General features: G+C 34.3%; 2 protein-coding genes and 2 non-coding genes across 9 annotated transcripts in view; 2 read left to right on the top strand and 2 right to left on the bottom strand.

The window, feature by feature from the left end:
* The window catches only part of LOC126974460 (aminoacylase-1-like), a 43575-nt gene extending 27791 nt beyond the window's left edge, over nucleotides 1-15784 (bottom strand). Inside the window, exons 1-2 of one of the 2 annotated variants that reach the window (XM_050821966.1) lie at nucleotides 15562-15784; nucleotides 2347-2516 (exon numbers count right to left, since the gene is read on the bottom strand). In XM_050821966.1, the coding sequence (XP_050677923.1) occupies nucleotides 2347-2424 (78 nt within the window). In that variant the 5' untranslated portion in view covers nucleotides 2425-2516; nucleotides 15562-15784. Of the gene's footprint in view, nucleotides 1-2346; nucleotides 2517-4580; nucleotides 4666-15561 lie in introns of those variants that run through there. The other variant, XM_050821965.1, reaches the window with a different exon arrangement.
* The window catches only part of LOC126974458 (uncharacterized), a 159198-nt gene that overhangs the window by 51318 nt on the left and 90122 nt on the right, over nucleotides 1-17758 (top strand). For 4 of the 5 annotated variants that reach the window (XM_050821960.1, XM_050821958.1, XM_050821961.1 and 1 more), the window contains exon 1: nucleotides 15741-15909. The exons of the other annotated variant lie outside the window; for it this stretch is intronic. The gene's annotated coding sequence lies outside the window, so the exon portion shown is untranslated. Of the gene's footprint in view, nucleotides 1-15740; nucleotides 15910-17758 lie in introns of those variants that run through there. 5 annotated transcript variants of the gene reach the window in all.
* On the bottom strand, nucleotides 6269-6340 carry Trnay-gua (transfer RNA tyrosine (anticodon GUA)). Its single transcript has one exon. It is a non-coding gene; the product is annotated as a tRNA-Tyr (tRNA).
* Trnal-cag (transfer RNA leucine (anticodon CAG)) lies at nucleotides 6790-6873 on the top strand. Its single transcript has one exon. It is a non-coding gene; the product is annotated as a tRNA-Leu (tRNA).

The raw sequence follows: 17758 nt of genomic DNA, 5'->3' as shown, positions 1-17758 counted from the left end.
AGTATATTGTATTAAATATATCATTGTCTTGTAACCCATAACACAGGCTATATATATGCTTAACTTGGGGCAAGATATAATTTGTGTAAAAAGTGTGTCAATATAGTCATTGGTATACGTAATTATAAAATAGATAAGAACTTGTCATTAAACAGTGATAGCAATATATCTGTTACTAAGTTAACGTTATTGAAAACGGCCGTTAAAGATTACATTGCGGATATCAAACACACGTCACTCTAAGTCAGCTGTATGTAAACACATAACAGACTGTCCAAACCGCTACATCCGGTTCGACCAACCAAAAGTTTTGGTAAAAGAGAATAGATTTCTCTCAAGACTGGTACGTGAAGCCATCGAAATTAAAAAACACCCCAATTTCAAAAGAGAAGACGGTCTAAAATTTTCTAACACCTGGGATCCAATAATCTCTAAATTAAAACCCACAACTACACATACCAAAAACGAAGACTGTGAGTAAATTTTGCCAAAAACCATCTGTCTACAGCAAATACCACCTCCGAGGCAATAAACGGGGCTAAACTTCATAACGACAACTACATTTCATCTGCAGTCCACCTGAAAACGAGATCTGGAGAGATCTTGAAACGTAGAGTTAACTAAAATAACAATGTAACTTTAACGCAATAATCTAATATAAAAACAGTTACAATTACACGCGTTTTAATCCTTTAAATTTATTTTATTTAAATATGGATCTCTCGTCCAAGAATTACACACAGCAATAAGAAAATATTGTGCTAGTAAAAAAATATTTAAATAATTGCAAGTATATATCCACAAGCTAATTCTGAAACGTACAATCCGAACTTCAGGGACTCACATATTTTGTGCACGGTGGTTGTACTGCCAGATTATTAATTACTAGCTGACCCGGCAAACGTTGTTTTGCCATATAAAGTATAATTCACGCGATAGTTTTATAAGTAATAAAATATTGCCTATATTATAAGCCTGTACATCATTTTGTTCTATTGTCAATAGTTTTTGCAGCGCACGCAAAAATTTTACGCGCTCGATTTTACACCTTGTGTTACAATATAGCAATTTAATTACGGATCCCTAATTTTGAAAAAAAAAACATAGCCTATAGCCTTCCTCAATAAATGGACTACCCAACACTGAAAGAATCATTCAAATCGGACCAGTAGTATCAGAGATTAGCGCGTTCAAACAAACAAACAAACACTGCAACTTTATAATATTAGTATAGATAGTATTGATAACCCAATATAACACACTCGGGTATGGCACAATATTTTCTCAGTGGATCGAACCCCAAACCCGTTACTTGTTAGTCTGACATGTATACCACTCGATCAAAGAGTCCTCTACCGTCGAGTCGGAAAACAGGCCGTTGCATAAAGTTTTATAATTAGGAATAATTCAGCTATCATTACAGTTTCAATAAACAGTCATAAAAGGCATTAATTTTCTCAACATTGATTCCTTTAGAATTCTTTATGATGTCACTTATAGCACTACCACCGCTTCGGAAACAAATAGCGCTCTGTAAGAGAAGAAGCGGCGCAAGAAACTATCCCAGCATTTTTTTTAAATTAAAATTATTATATTTTTTTTAATCGCTAATAAAATGCTTGCATAATAACCCTTATTTGATTATGGTACGTTTGACTATTTTTGTTGCATCACCTTGCAATTTTCATATAATGTAATTGAAGTGATTTGTAAAACGATGAAGATATAAATGTTGATTTAAAAGAGTGGCAATTCGTTTCTTGCCACTTCTTCTCATTAAAGCTCTTCCTTTTCCGAAGTGGTGGTAAATGTAAAGGAAAAGAAAACTGTTGACACTCGTCAAGTGTCATTTTATTAACCTACTTCAATAAAGTGATTTTGATTTGATTTGAACACCGATTAATCGTGAGTAAAGCCGACTTAAATAAATATCGTCACAATAATATTTAAATTGAAATTTACCATTGTTAATTTAGTACCAATTAAGGTTATTTACATATCGCGACGTTGACTTCTTAGTACCACGTGGTTATGGGCGACTGCGACTTTTTACCTCGTAATTATAAAGTTTTTTATGACAATAAGGGACAAGACGAGCAGGACGTTAAGCTGATGGTAATTAACACGCCCTGTCCATTACAATGCAGAGCCGCTCAGAATTCTTGAAAAACCCCAAACATTCTGAGCGGCACTACAATTGCGCTTAAGACATAATATGTTAAGTCTCATTTGTCCAATAATTTCACTAGCTACGGTGCCTTTAGGACCGAAACACAACTTACACATTACTGCTATAATTAATAATGTATAAAATCACCTTTTAACATTCCATTTCATAATATTTACCTCAAAAACGGGCACGACATCCATATGTGAGTTAAGCAGTATACTAGGAAGATTGGGTTCTTGTCCTTCCCATGTCATGACCAGGATCGGTTTCCGAGGCAGCGGCTCAAACACCTGCACCGGCAAGCCGAGACCCTCGGCCTGACCGCGCAGATATGTAATGCACTCGTCTAAAACAAAACTTAATCTTTAAAAGCCTCAAAAGAAACTCAATCTATCACCCAGATAAGTGCATAGATTCGAAATCGAGTTCAAGTAAAAGAAAATGCAGAGTAATTAAGATGTATTACATTATTTTTATTTGTAAGAATATTTATCTATTAAGTTTTAATATTCTCAAATCTACTGCACATCGTGTCATATATAAGTAGGTAATATATTTTCATTCGTTTGGATGAGAATCTTTTATAGAGGATTCACATATTGTGGGTGTAGACAAAGTCTTGTATGCAACTGTTGATAATTAGGTATTAAGACCACTTAAGACACTCATGTGATACTATGAATATATATCTATAAACCCACATTCGTGTTTTAATACCCCTTATTACACAATAGTTGCATAAATAACTGTTATAGGGAGCAAGAAAGATCCACCGATTGGGTCTAATAGTGGTGCAAAACAAACTGCGGTGGTCATATTGAGCACTTTACAACTACATTCGGCGTCTCTAGACAGGTATGAGACATGGCAAAATTTATTTTGGTACAATATAACGTTTTATATTAGTAAAGCGCTAAAAACATTGAAAAAAAAAGATATTTCGGTGATGTTTTTGTAACTAAAAAAAAATATTTCGATTGTTTTTGTCTAATGTTATATTTTAAGTAATATCGTTTAACTTTGACAACTTCATACATGCGTGAACAATAAAACAAGTTAACTTTAAAGTAAAAAAAATCTTGTAAAACATTGAAATTTGATCAATTCAGGAGTATACATTTACAAAAGAAATAAAACAAATTCAAATTACGTATGGACCGTGGAAACGGCGGTTGCATAAGGTAACAAACATACAAAAAATTCGGTAGAATTGAGTACCTCCTTTTTTGAAGTCAATTGATAATGATGTACCTACCAAAAAACCAGATAAATCTAAGGACTTACGTAGTGTTAGTGATGACGTACAAATATAAGGTAATTGCAAAATACTCTATATCTGGTAATTGCAATTAAGGCTGGGGACCGCGCCAATGGCCTTGAATAATCGAACGGTTACCTTTCTCGCACAAGGTCGCAGGATTGCCATAGTTTTAATTCAGAGTTAGAAGCATTTTTAATTTATTACAAACATAATACAATTACTAGTGGGAGGCTCCTTCTGCCGTGAAGCAGTAATGTGTAAACATTACTGTGTTCCGCTCTGAAGGGCGCCGTAGCTAGTGAAATTACTGGGCAAATGAGATCTAACATCTTCTGTCTCAAGGTGACGAGTGCAATTGTGGTGCCGCTCAGAATTTTTGGGTTTTTCAAGAATCCTGAGCGGCACTGCATTGTAATGGGTAGGGCGTATCAATTAACATCAGCTGAACGTCCTACTCGTCTCGTCCCTTATTTTCATAAAAAAAAATACAATTTTCTTTACAAAACTATGTCATGTTAAATAGCATTTTTGTACAATTAATAAACTTTCGTACAATTTTTATCTATATTGAAAGCTTTGCTCCAACGGTAAAAATTAGGGGTACTTTGGTGATTTTTATATATAATAGAAATTTTAGCAAAAATATAATTTTGGTCTCATATAGTATAGATATATAATTATTTTTTGAAAAAAATATAAGCTTTATATAAACCAAGTCAAGAAATGGTTACAATTATGCGCTATTTTCCACCTTCGCACGACACGCCACAAGTTAGGATATCATCCCCACAATCTGGATGTGTGGCGGTCCTCCACAGTGCGGTTTTCAAGGAGCTTTCTTCCACGTACTACAAAGCTGTGGAATGAGCTTCCTTGTGCGGTGTTTCCGGGACGATACGACATGGGTACCTTCAAAGAAAGCGCTTACACCTTCCTTAAAGGCCGGCAACGCCCCTGTGATTCCTCTGGTGTTGCAAGAGTTTGTGGGCGGCGGTGATCACTTAACAACAGGTGACCCGTACGCTCGTTTGTTCTCCTATTCCATAAAAAAAATAATTTGGCGATTTTTGGGATAGCGGCGTTTAAGTGGCGGTGATCACTTACTTGCATTACCAGGTGACGATACGCTAGTAAATAAATTTAACATACCATAGTTAATATCAGGTTGTTCACTTCTTATCTGTAAGTATCTCTGCAGATTGGTAACTGCTGGGTCCACTGTGCTTTCCGACATTTTTATTATCACCCATATTGTTTGCTTGTTTATATATTATTGTTTAAATGTTGATAAGAGAGGCAACGAGGGTTGATTGAGACAAATAACTTTATGTTGATGTTATTATTATTATGAATTATATAATATTGACACACTCTTACACAAATTATCTTGCCCCAAACTAGGCATAGCCTGTACTATACCTATAGTACTTGTACCTACAAGACACCGATATATTCAATACAATATTCATACTTAAACTTAGATAAATACATATAAATATCCATGATTTGGAAACAAACATTTATATTAATTTTTTTTTTATGATAATAAGGGACGAGACGAGCAGGACGTTCAGCTGACGGTAATTGATACGCCTGCCCATTACAATGCAGTGCCACTCAGGATTCTTGAAAAACTCAAAAATTCTGAGCGGCACCACAATTGCGCTCGTCACCTTGAGACTAAGATGTTAAGTCTCATTTGCCCAGTAATTTCACTAGGTACGGCGCCCTTCAGACCGAAACACAGTAATGCTTACACATTACTGCTTCACGGCAGAAATAGGCGCCGTTGTGGTACCCATAATCTAGCCGGCATCCGGTGCAAAGGAGCCTCCCACTGGTCATCATATAAATGTATGCACTTACCGGGTTTTGAACCCGGGACCACTAGCTCGGTATGCTGGTTCATTAACCACTGGACTATAGGGGTCGGCGTTTTAATATAAAAATAATTATTTGATTATAAACTATATAAGTCTATTTAAGAAATATATGATTTTAAAAGAGCAATTTGACAGATGACAAGTAAAAAGTGTTTTTTTTTTTATAAAAAATACTTGAATATTTGACTTTGATATAACTAATATGTTGTTAGTATTTTGAAAAATTTGCCAATTAAAATCATACTTACTAGAGTGAGCCGTGGATTTGATCCCCTCTTGAACCACAAACAAATATAATAATTTTAATAATAGTTTTATGTGATAGGTACAATATCGCGTTGGAACTTGAATGAATAACATAACTCAAGTATGAGACATGGCAAATATATTCAATGTTATTGTATGTGTAAAGTTTAATCATTCATGAATAACTTTGTTTGATTTATCTCTCTGGGAGTTTTTCATTTTTAACGGCCGTTCCCAATATACTTCAAATAGAGATAAATGACTACCTTCTACTGTCAGTAATTAGCTGTCAATAATCTGAAGCTGTACCAATATACCCGATAAGTCCTTCTTATCGCCTTATATTGGGACGCGTGAATTGAAATTTCCATACAAACTTCAACCGCTGGTTAGCTATACGTCGTCACATTGACAGACGTCGTGTACGGATAAGGTGAGCTACCGTCGATAAGTTTATTGGGACAGAAAAGTCAACGATAGTTACGATTTTTATCTCAAGTAAGAGATAGACTGAATATTGATAACGGTCGTAATACAATCCACCATACTGGTTATTATGGTAACTCTTAGGAAATTAAGCTACATTCTATATTATGATAAGTCGCAAAAATACCTCTCTGATCGGCTCATCTGTCCGTCTATCAGTTGCAACGCCAAAAATTCTAAATAAGTAGTAAGGATACAAATTAAAAATGAAAACATGTTTTATGAACGATGCGGGACTCTAACTCGCGACCACTCGCGTTACGGGCGAGCGCTCTTCCACTGAGCCAACCGTTCGAGTGACGTCACGTTCATAAATATTGATTATATGTCTTGTTCAACTCTCATCTGCGCGATGAGAGTCCCGCATCGTTCATAAATTTTGTTTTCAAATTTAATTTGTGTTATTATTAATCCGAGAAGTGAGGGTTATTACTTGAAAAAAATAACAAATTGTTAAGAGTAAGGATGTCTAAGGAAAAAAATATAAAACAAAATATAATTATATACTCAAAGATTTCTTTCTAACACCAAATGAATTCTGTTATCTTCATTAATATCACTAACATTAAAGAACAATATATCAACAGCATGCCTCAATTTAAAAAACCGTTAAGTTAGAGTGTTTTTAAAACACCCTACTTTACACGAAAGTATCCTTCCCTGCTGTGTGAAAATATCGATATATTTTTAATAGAAATGTATGACTTCAACAAATCGAATGCTATTTATAACCCATTTTGTAAGTCAGGATGGCCGAGCGGTCTAAGGCGCTGCGTTCAGGTCGCAGTCCACTTCTGTGGGCGTGGGTTCGAATCCCACTTCTGACAAATTATTTTTTTAATATTTTTTAGAAACAATATTCACGCAGAGAATATTAACATATTTTCATATTAATTAATTTATACATCTTCACACAATTCCAATTTGTTTGTGTTTTCGTTATTCAGTCTTACGGTTTGAAAAATTTTAATGATATTTGTATGAACTTATGATGTTTTAAGCCCAAAAATTTCAAATTCCATCCAGACAATGCACAGGCCTTTTATTTATTTTTTAATACTTAGAAATTTCGTAAACTTTCTTTGTTTTCATACATAGTCTAATATAGAAACTGGAACTACAGAAGAAAGTTTACTTAGAACAATTAAAAGTAGAACGTAGCAGTACATTAAGCCGTATTATTTATAATAATATATTCAAATTATTAGTAAAATACATTTTTAATATGAAAATACTAGTTATATTTGAATATGAAACACATTAACTAGAAAAAGCTTTATTTAATTAAAAAAAAATGAAAAACGTGTTTATTATTAATTAATTATTGTAATTAAAAATTATTAAGTTTGCTTCCTTCTTAAAGTACTATGTTTTGCAATACGAATGCTTAATTTATTGTGACCATGAACTAAAAATGCTATTAAATTTGAGGAGTTCCAACAATTAGACATAGATTCCAAGCGTCAATTTCAAATCTGTGTTTTCATAAATAAATCTGGAAGTATTTCAAATGCAAGAAAATTGCAAGCCGTATATAACGGAGTCGAGGTTATGAAAAAACAACACACTATATTCACGTGTTTATATATTATATGCTCACGTATGTATAGGCCGCATTATTTACCAGTGGGAGGCTCCTTTGCACAGGATACCGGCTAGATTATGGGTACCACAACGACGCCTATTTCTGCCGTGAAGCAGTAATGTGTGAACATTACTGTTTCGTTCTGAAGGGCGCCGTAGCTAGTGAAATTACTGAGCAAATGAGACTTAACATCTTCTGTCTCAAGGTGACGAGCGCAATTGTAGTGCGTTTCAGAATTTGGTTTGGTCTTTAAAGAATACTGAACGGCACTGCATTGTAATGGGCAGGGCGTATCATTTACCATCAGCTGAACGTCCTCCTCGTCTCGTCCCTTATTTTCACAAAAAAAGGCCACTGTGATCACATACTATCATGTGCCTCATATTATGTCCTTCCTTCAATAAAAAATATGTCAACATTTATATGTAGGAAGAAAGAAAGAAAAATCATTTTTCACTTATGAATGACACTTATGAATGGCAAAAGCTTCAGAAAAGTTGAGCTTTAATGAGCAGAAACTCACTGGCCACAATTTAAAATATATATTTACAGTTTCAGCATTATACATTATATTTTATAGAATGTAGGTATGTAAAGCGATGCACCAAAATAACTCAACGTTTTGACTAACTTGTGTAAGATTACCATGGCCATTATTGCCATTTAGTCTCTTCATATCATAGACTAAGTATAGTAAGTAGACTAATTGAATGCTTCCGTCTCACTCACACGAGAAAAAGAAAAACTTATGCGAGTCTTATGTAAAGAAATAAGATAGAGTGATTAGATTTTTTGTTTCGCCATGCGTGCCGTTTTTTTCAAGGTGAGCACACCCGGTGTGCTAAACAAACTTGACAGCGCTGCACAGATATTTTGTTTACTTTTATTTGCGCCTATAAAAATAGCTACTGTTGTTGTGAAACGTGTGATTTATCCACTATTTATTCAACATCAGTGACAATTTTAAGTAGAATCGAAGGTAATATGGTGCGATGTTGTGTTTTACGATGTAAATGTGATTGTGAAAGAACACTTGTGTTATATTATGTACCTATTGTACCTATATATGTAGGATATTATCTGTCTCATGTTGGCCACGCCAAACCGATGTCTAGTTACTATACTTGGTCTATGCTTCATATACTTACATTCTGTGGTGACAAGCACTTTTTGATTTGGCTAGTGTAGTAGCAGTGACAGTTCATACGCGCTGATAATGACAGATGCTTGTCACTGACAGATACTACGACAGATCATTCATTTTCGCACGGGTATATATATTGGATATAATTTGACACAGTTGGTCCATGTTTAAATTCTCTTTGGTTGGTCTTGTTACGACGAATTGAACGGACGTGTTTTTGAATTTATACTTTTTGAGGCGTGTTTTGAAAAAATTATGAGAGCGAAAATTTAAGATGCGCGCGCATCAATGTACAACAAAAGTAACAGGATGAAGTTGATTCCTGAAATTTTCTGACGTTTGCGACATTCGTTTTTTATTTGTTTCTTCGTTCTTTATTAGGATAGGCAAAGGGTACCAAGGGTTCAAACCCGTACAGCCGTATTCGTTATTTAATAATTAATTGTTAAAGCCATCTTTGCAAGTTATTTACAATATTGTTCTTTCTTCAAACGTAGTATAGCACTATGAATAATTAATTTTAAGGATTTTTGCTTTGTAAGGCCAAAGAAGAATAACTGCTTGCGTGCATAAATAAGTACACACACACTTGTTTTATCTCTTTTTTATTAATATTAAAAAAAGAGTGCAGTAGATGTAATTGCTTATCAGTTACAATCAGTCTACGCAAAGACAGACGCACGGACAATAGAGTTTTAGTAATATAGTTATATAATTATGAAGTACACTCATGAAACTATAAATAATATTAAAAATGAAAATTTGAAATAAGTATTCATATAACCATATTATACGTGATTCATTGATGTAATAATTTATTCACGATACAAGCTAGCTAATATATTTCTCAGTAGATATAGTATTGGGTGTGGGCCAACATGAGAACGTCTTGATACCCGGATATTTATGGTTCACATCCTGACACTATAATTGACACAACATGTGCTACCGTTAGTTATCTGTGATAGTGCTGACGGTATCAGCTAGTTGTCTAAACACCAAATCAAATAAAATCAAATCAAAATCACTTTATTCATGTAGGTCACGGAAATGACACTTATGAATGTCAAAAACTATTTTTTCTTATTGAATCTACCGCTACTTCGTAAAGGGTTGAGCTAATGAGAAGAAGTAGCAAGAAACTCATTGCCACTCTTTTATATCATGATTTACATTTTCTTCGATTTACAAATAATTTAAATTACAATATAATATAATATGTAAAGTAGTAATTACAACTGTTTGAATTACTTTTGTTTAGACATATGTTTTTGTAATCTGAAAATAATTATGTTTTTTTAATGGAAAAGGAGGACAAACGAGCGTACGGGTCACCTGGTGTTAAGTCATCACCGCCGCCCATTCTATTGCAACACCAGAGGAATTACAGGAGCGTTGCCTGCCTTTAAGGAAGGTGGGACCAGTGCGAGGCTCCTTTGCACAGGAAACCGGCTAGATTATGGGCACCACAACGGCGCTATTTCTGCCGTGAAGCAGTGTAATGTATAAACATACCTAACAATCATTGCAACAATAACAACATACCTTCAAAAAGGGCTGATGGTAATTGATACGCCCTGCCCATTACAAAGCAGAGCCACTCAGGATTCTTGAAATAACGCAAAAATTCTGAGCGACACTACAATTGCGCTCGTCACCTTGAGACATGAGATGTTAAGTCTCGTTTGCCCAGTAAGTTCACTAGCTACGGCGCCCTTCAGACCGAAACACAGTAATGATTACACATTACTACTTCACGGCAGAAATAGGTGCCGTTGACCACAACGGTACCACCCATAATCCAGCCGGTATCCTGTGCAAAGGAGCCTCCCTCTGAGCCTGGATGAGGGCAGCATGGGACCAATCTTCATGGGCATCATTGGGGGAGGCCTTTGTCCAGCAGTGGACATCTTCCGACTGAAATGAATCAGAATAAAAGATGATTTTTATAATTATCACAATCTACGGAGCCCCGCAAAGAGTTACTCAAGTAGAAACCTGACTTTTTAGTGGTTTAAGTTGTTTAAAATATTTAAGAAGAGTGGGGATAGTAAATGAATTGATTTTTTGTGGTAAAACCATAAACCTAAGAATTTCAAAACTATAGAGTATTATTCACTTTTCCCATACCGCGATTTCCTCAATAAAAACCTGGATATAATAAACAAGTTTCGTACGACACGAGTCGACGATTTCCCGAGAGAGCCTTCATGGTCGATGTAAATGACACTTCCGGTACTATTATCATATTCTTGAAGGGGTTCTTTATTTAAATCATTTAGTATTATTGTTATTCTTATTTTTGTCACATTTGAATATTGTTTTAGATCCCGTAGATATATTTTTTTAATTCCCTAAAGAGTCTCATTTTAAAATCCGATCTAATGATAGGATACGTATGAATTATTCAGAGAACGATATAACGTTCTTTTAAAGAGTTCTGAGATTTTAATTACCATCAAATTCAAAAATACTCTTGTGAAAATTATATTTTTGTCAATTCCAAATTATTTGGTTTAACATTAAAAATCTTTAACAAAAGTAAAAAATAAATACGTTTTCAAACAATTTGAAGTTAAAAATTAATATTCATATACTTTAACTATAATTTCACCCCTGTCTCCCCCGTCTATCACAGTATCACGACCACAAATTCCACAGTAACCACATCTCTATCAATACTCAACTATTCCCACGATATGCACTCTACAATAAAATACTATTTTTTATAAATTGGATCATAAACGAGCGTACGGATGGAGAGTGATCACCTTGCCAGTACTCTCTAGCAGCACCAGAGGAACCACAGGGGCATTGCCAGCCTTTTAGATAGTTGTACCGGCATTTGTAGGTACCTATATCGTATAGTTTCGATACGTTGAAGAAAGTTCCTTGAAAACTTAATTCTTCCAGGAAGACACACATACTGACGGTAAGAGTGAAATAAGGGTTTTTTTTATAAAATAAGGGATGACACGAGCAGGACGTTCAGCTGATGATAATTTATACTCTATGCCTTGATTCTTGAAAAACCCAAAAATTCTGAGCGGCACTACAATTGCGCTTGTCGCCTTGAGACATAAGTTGTTAAGTCTCATTTGCCCAGTAATTGACAGTCCTCGCTGTCGGGTATCGCTCTTAGAACACTGTAACTGCTGCCTCGTATTCGGCGCAGAAGAAAAGTTGCTTGTTTACGTAGGATGTTTTTTTTATGACAATAAGGGTCAATTACAATGCAGTGTCGCTCAATATTCTTGAAAAACCCCAAAATTCTGAGCGGCACTATAATTGCGCTCGTGACCTTGAGACATAAGATGTTAAGTCTCATTTGCCCAGCAATTTCACTAGCTACGGCGCCCTTCAGACCCTAAACACAATAATGCTTACACATTATTGCTTCACGACAGAAATAGCCGCCGTTGAGGTACCAATAATCTATCCGGCATCCTTTGCAATGAACCCACCCACTGGTAAAAAACTGGTGCTAAAGCTAACGACCTCTGCGTGTATATATAGCTGACGTGCGACCTGAACGTGGCAGCTCCAACAGTCTGAAGGTATTGTTATACTGGACCCGCAGGGGACTGTATGCTTTATTAGTGTAGTACACCCACAGGCTACTCGAGTCGAGCGATGTGCAGTACGCTTTAAAGACAGTTATTTTTACTGCTGTCGAGCGACGGTGAATCAATGGGAAATTAAAGCTGCTTTTAACCAACTGTGGTCACAGTTTTAATGAAATTTTCAGTATAATCTGTCTTTTTAGGGTTTGTTATACAAAGAGCCAACAATTTAGAACCTTTTTACTAATATTCAGTGATCGGCTTACCTTACAATAGCTCATTTTTATAGAGCGTATTTTGCCGCAATGACTAATAAAAACAAAAATGATGATAGATTTCAAAATGGCGATGAAGATTAAAATTACATTTCGCACTTGACCGATTTTTCATGGGATAGAGTGATGCATTTGTTGTTTTTTGCAAAATCAGAGGAATTTCCAGGGCGTTTTTTGGTGGTTGTCCTACAGGCCATGGGATGATAATCACGCCCACTATCACCATGATCAAAGTCGAGAAATCTTACTTATTCATGTTTCTTTAAAGATACCATAAAATATGTACTGGAGAAACCACGTCAAGAAGTTGCTACCAAAGTTAGGCTATATGTGAAAGGCATTGTTTTCAATTGAAATCATTTATTTATGATGATTACTACGACTCGAGTAGGAAGGAAACTTAACCCATTTGTTTAAAAATCAGCAGATCATCCTACAGAGATAATCCAAATTACTTTCTAAGTATTGACTAACCTGTTTATATTTAAACTCTACTATTTGCAGTGAACGTCTTATAAAATATTTATTGAAACGTTAGTCGCCATTTCCGCCGCCTATCGTGATTTTGTCATACCTACACATAGAGAAAATCGCAATAGAAAACTGTAAATTCAAACAAGAACTAGAAAGCTCGCGCCTTCTAATTCATGAGGACGCTAAGAGATGGCGCTACTTTCTTTGAGAATGCAACGTTACACAGTACTACGGCGTAGATGTCGCTACATTCCGTAGTATTAAAACAAGCTTTAGAACTACGAATATTTAAACAATATTTTATGTTTTTAAAGTGATAACCTTCACTTCTGGGATTACATAAATGAAAATGAAAACATAATTTTATGAACAATGCGGGACTCGAACCCCGCGACCTCTCGCGTTCCGTGCGCGCGCTCTTTCCAACTGAGCCAAACGTTCGAGTGAAGTATCGTTTATAAAATCTTCTATGCTTTGTTCAACTCTAAGATTGGGTTTTTTTTATGGAATAGGAGGACAAACGAGCGTACGGGTCACCTGTTGTTAAGTGATCACCGCCGCCCACAATCACTTGCAACACCAGAGGAATCACAGGAGCGTTGCCAGCCTTTAAGGAAGGTGTACGCGCTTTTTTTGAAGGTACCCATGTCGTATCTTGTTTTAGTCGGTTTATCTACAGGATCTACTTTACAGTTGATAACCTGCTCAACCCCAATATTTACATATTAGGAAATTGACTTGAGACGTCGCTCTTGCGTACTACATATACCATCCTTAACAACGAATAGCCAGGTTTTCCCCAGGACTCCTTCCCCTAAGACCATAATATTGTATAAGCTTATAATTTTAATAAAGCCTGATCCCCCAACTCGTAGATAGGATTATAGAAATAAGTTTTCTGATACCTACATATAAGGACTGAATTGTTAATTGCTTTTATAATTAGTTAGTGTGCTCATATTTAAATATTTAATAGTAAATAAAGAAAAATGTTACCGGGTTGCACTCCGGGAGTCCGACAGAAGTGAAAACTTATATTAGTTATTAGGTTATGAATTGTATTTTATTAATTAATAGATGCCGGCTAGATTATGGGTACCACAACAGTAATGTGTAAGCATTATTGTGTTTCGGTCTGAACGACGACGTAGCTAGTGAAATTACTGGGCACATGAGACTTAACATCTTATGTCTCAATGTGACGAGCGCAGTTGTAGTGCCGCTCAGAATTTATGGGCTTTTGAATAATCTTGAGCGGTGCTGCATTGTAATGGGCAGGGTGTATCAATTATCATCAGCTGAACGTCCTGCTCGTCTCGTCCATTATTTTCATATAAAAAAGAGGTTGGAAACATGTCAATTGCATCTCACTTTTGACATTTTACTGGAGGTACCAATAAACAATAAGGAACATTGTTTACGTGTCATTTAAATGGCGTATTTACACCAGTGCATGATAACGTTTTGTAAGAAAGTAATATTTTACAAATATGAATATTTTATTTATTAGCATTACGTTTGAGTTATTACATATTTTATATGTGTAAGCCAAATTCATGTATCGCTATCTAGACGAAGCTTACACTGTTCACTGAGTCTTAAATTGTACTTTATATTATTTAACAAAAAACAATATTAATAAATATAAAATCCAGAGATTGTACAAACAATCGTAATTACGTAATCTATAGGATCTATATATAGGATCGTAAATTACTACTACTCAGTTTTACAATATATTACATATTGGTAATGTGAAGATGTACTTTTAAATTCGGATTAAATAAATTACTAAATTTTAAATAAAGATTAAATAAACAACCAATGGTCAAGTCAATAAAGTGATATAAATTTTGACGACACTTTTGAAGACACAACATCTCATGTATAGTTGCCCTTATAGCGATAAAATGCCTCATCTAACGTTATTTTGTGGGAACGTTAAACTTCAAAAGTTTCTAGACGTAAACAAACTTTTATTAGTGTTGTAAACAAAAAATTCTGAAAACAAATCTATGTAATAATTTCTAGTAACGAATAGTATATTAATCATATTAAATATTAATTAAAAACACAAACTTATTTTAAGAATAAATTATTAATTAAAATTGTTACTTAAACATTGTAATTAATTTTTACACATAAACATCATCTTTTCCACAGAAAAATATATGAAAAATATTTCATCATGTTTTCGAATAAAACATACATAATATTATATTCACCATCATTTATATTGCTGTGTTAGTCAAGCGAGAATTCGTGGGCTGCGGTCGTAGCCCTTTGTAGCAATAAAAAAGTTTCTATTCGACGTGTTTTTGTGTTTAACGAGGGCACGGCTACTCAAGGTTATTCAATACCTTTTTCATCGCACAAACTTTTATATATAAGAATAATTTTCTATCATACTTCATAATACTGGGACTACTAGATTTTGATTGTCAATGTTTTACTTAAAACAAAGAGTAATTTACCTTTAACAATCTTCTTATTATAACTGATATTTTATTATCTGAAGCTAGCCCTTGGAAAACACTTATATTCATCGTTAACTAATATTCAAGGTTGTGACCCCATTGTAACTGTGTATCTACGATCGAAACCATCTATGTACCCCATGAGTGACCAACACTAGCAAACTAGCGGTAAAGTCTTCAGTCGGCTGAATACCGCAAGGCAAGCGCCATCGCCGCGGCGAAAAAGTTTGCTAACTGACATAAAAAACGATTTTGGCGGGAAATAACATGACTTGATCAGAGTGATAATTCGTGTTTAGTTTTAGTGATTAGTGTTTGTGTTCATTTAGCGTTAGTTTTCGTATGGTAAGATTGACGAAGCACATTGTACTAAAATAAAAAAAATAATTAACGAAAATGTCAATGACCCTTCATTTTTTTCTAAATATTCAAAATAAATAAAGCGTGTGTTATGCGCACCTATGTTTTTAGCCAGGTTGTTACTGACCGCGTTACAATCAATTACACGTCAGATTTTTGACCACTAATCCGTTATAAAATTTATCTTTTTAAGGCAATGTCTGCAAATTAACAAAAACAGAAAATTTATTATAAATGTAAGTGTAAGTAAACGTTTTAAAAAAATATCACACTAAGTAGCGGCCGGTAATGTTTAGATACTTTTTGTATTTATCGAGTGCAATTTTGATTGAATTATTTCTCTATGGTTAAAATACCTCGCATTAGTAGGCCATTTTACCGCTCCCATAATAAATAATATTTTTGTTTTTATAAAATGTCTTACAAATATGACGCAGATTTATCTATAAAATCAAATTCAAATAATCTTTATTCAAATAGGCTTAGTTAAATTAAGTACCTCTGAATGCTCACTATAAATATTTGTTTTAAATTACTGATATAGATATATATATATATAACATAATATGTTCGTAAAAAGTTGAGTTCGTGAGAAGAACTTATAAGAAAATCAACGGCCACTCTTTTCAATCGAATAGAGTATTTTACAATGGCTGTAATATACATAACAAATTAGTTTGTAAGGTGCTGCATACAATATATGAGTCGTGTTTAAATAATATAAATTATTTTATGAAAAGTAATAAATAATTAAATGTATACATATTAATTATCGTATATTGGATGCATCAACCTTTAAAGTAACATAACAAGTCGATGTTAATGTAATATTTAGTTTGTTTAATTAATTTTCATATTCATTCACAAGAACACTTTTGAATCCTGTTAAACAATCTTGGAAATTCCGTCCCTGGATTACGATTGGGAGTTGTATCTAGTGGTGGATACCCAGGCTGCTCTGCGCACTCAGGAAGGAGCAAAACTAAGCTCAGAGCATTCCTTAGGGGCCAGCAACGTATCTATTGACTTTTCGTACCTACGAATGGACCTCCATAGGCCTTATCACTTCGCTTCACGTGGGCTACTGCCCGCTTATCTCATATAAAAAAAAAATTTAGTTGGTTAAATGTATCTTAATATTCAAACAAGAATGCTTTTGAAACTTTTAGTATATCTATTAATTTATGAAGTTAAGTACTTATTTATTAAAAAGATATGCCAAGTGTTATCATTAAAAACTTCTAACAAATTTATTGAAAGACATCCACATTTGTCACGCTGGATTCTATTTTAAACACTTGGCAAACATTACAATGAGCTTGTAATTAAACTAATCGTTTATCGTAAACGTTTGAACGGAATTATTTACGACAGTGCTTGCAAGAGTTTCTGTACTTCTACAACATATATACATTGTTATAAAATGAATATTATATTAACGGGTAAGTTATTTGGTTGCTCAAGGTTATTATTCGCATTATTCTTTGTTTTTTATCATCTTAATCTTATATATAAAATTCTCGTGTCACAATTTTAGTTACCTTACTCCTCCGAAACGGCTTTACTGATTTTTACCAAATTTTATATGCATATTCAGTGGGTCTGAGAATCGGCTACTATCTATTTTTCATCCCCCTAAATGTTAAGGGTAGTCCATCCCAATTTTTTTTTAAATTTTCGCCCTTCTACGATCTTCAAATATATTCTGTTCCATCCACCAAACCGATATAGGGTTGCAAGATGGCAATCGAATACAATAATTGTAGTACGATATATTTGGTAGGTCTGAGAATCGGTTGCATCAAATTTTTTATATATTTTTTTAATATGTTAT

Source organism: Leptidea sinapis, chromosome 32 (genome assembly GCF_905404315.1).
Source record: "Leptidea sinapis chromosome 32, ilLepSina1.1, whole genome shotgun sequence".
NCBI classification, from domain to species: Eukaryota; Metazoa; Arthropoda; class Insecta; order Lepidoptera; family Pieridae; genus Leptidea; species Leptidea sinapis.
Note: the sequence above shows the minus strand (reverse complement) of the source record. Positions and strands in the feature narration are given on the sequence as shown.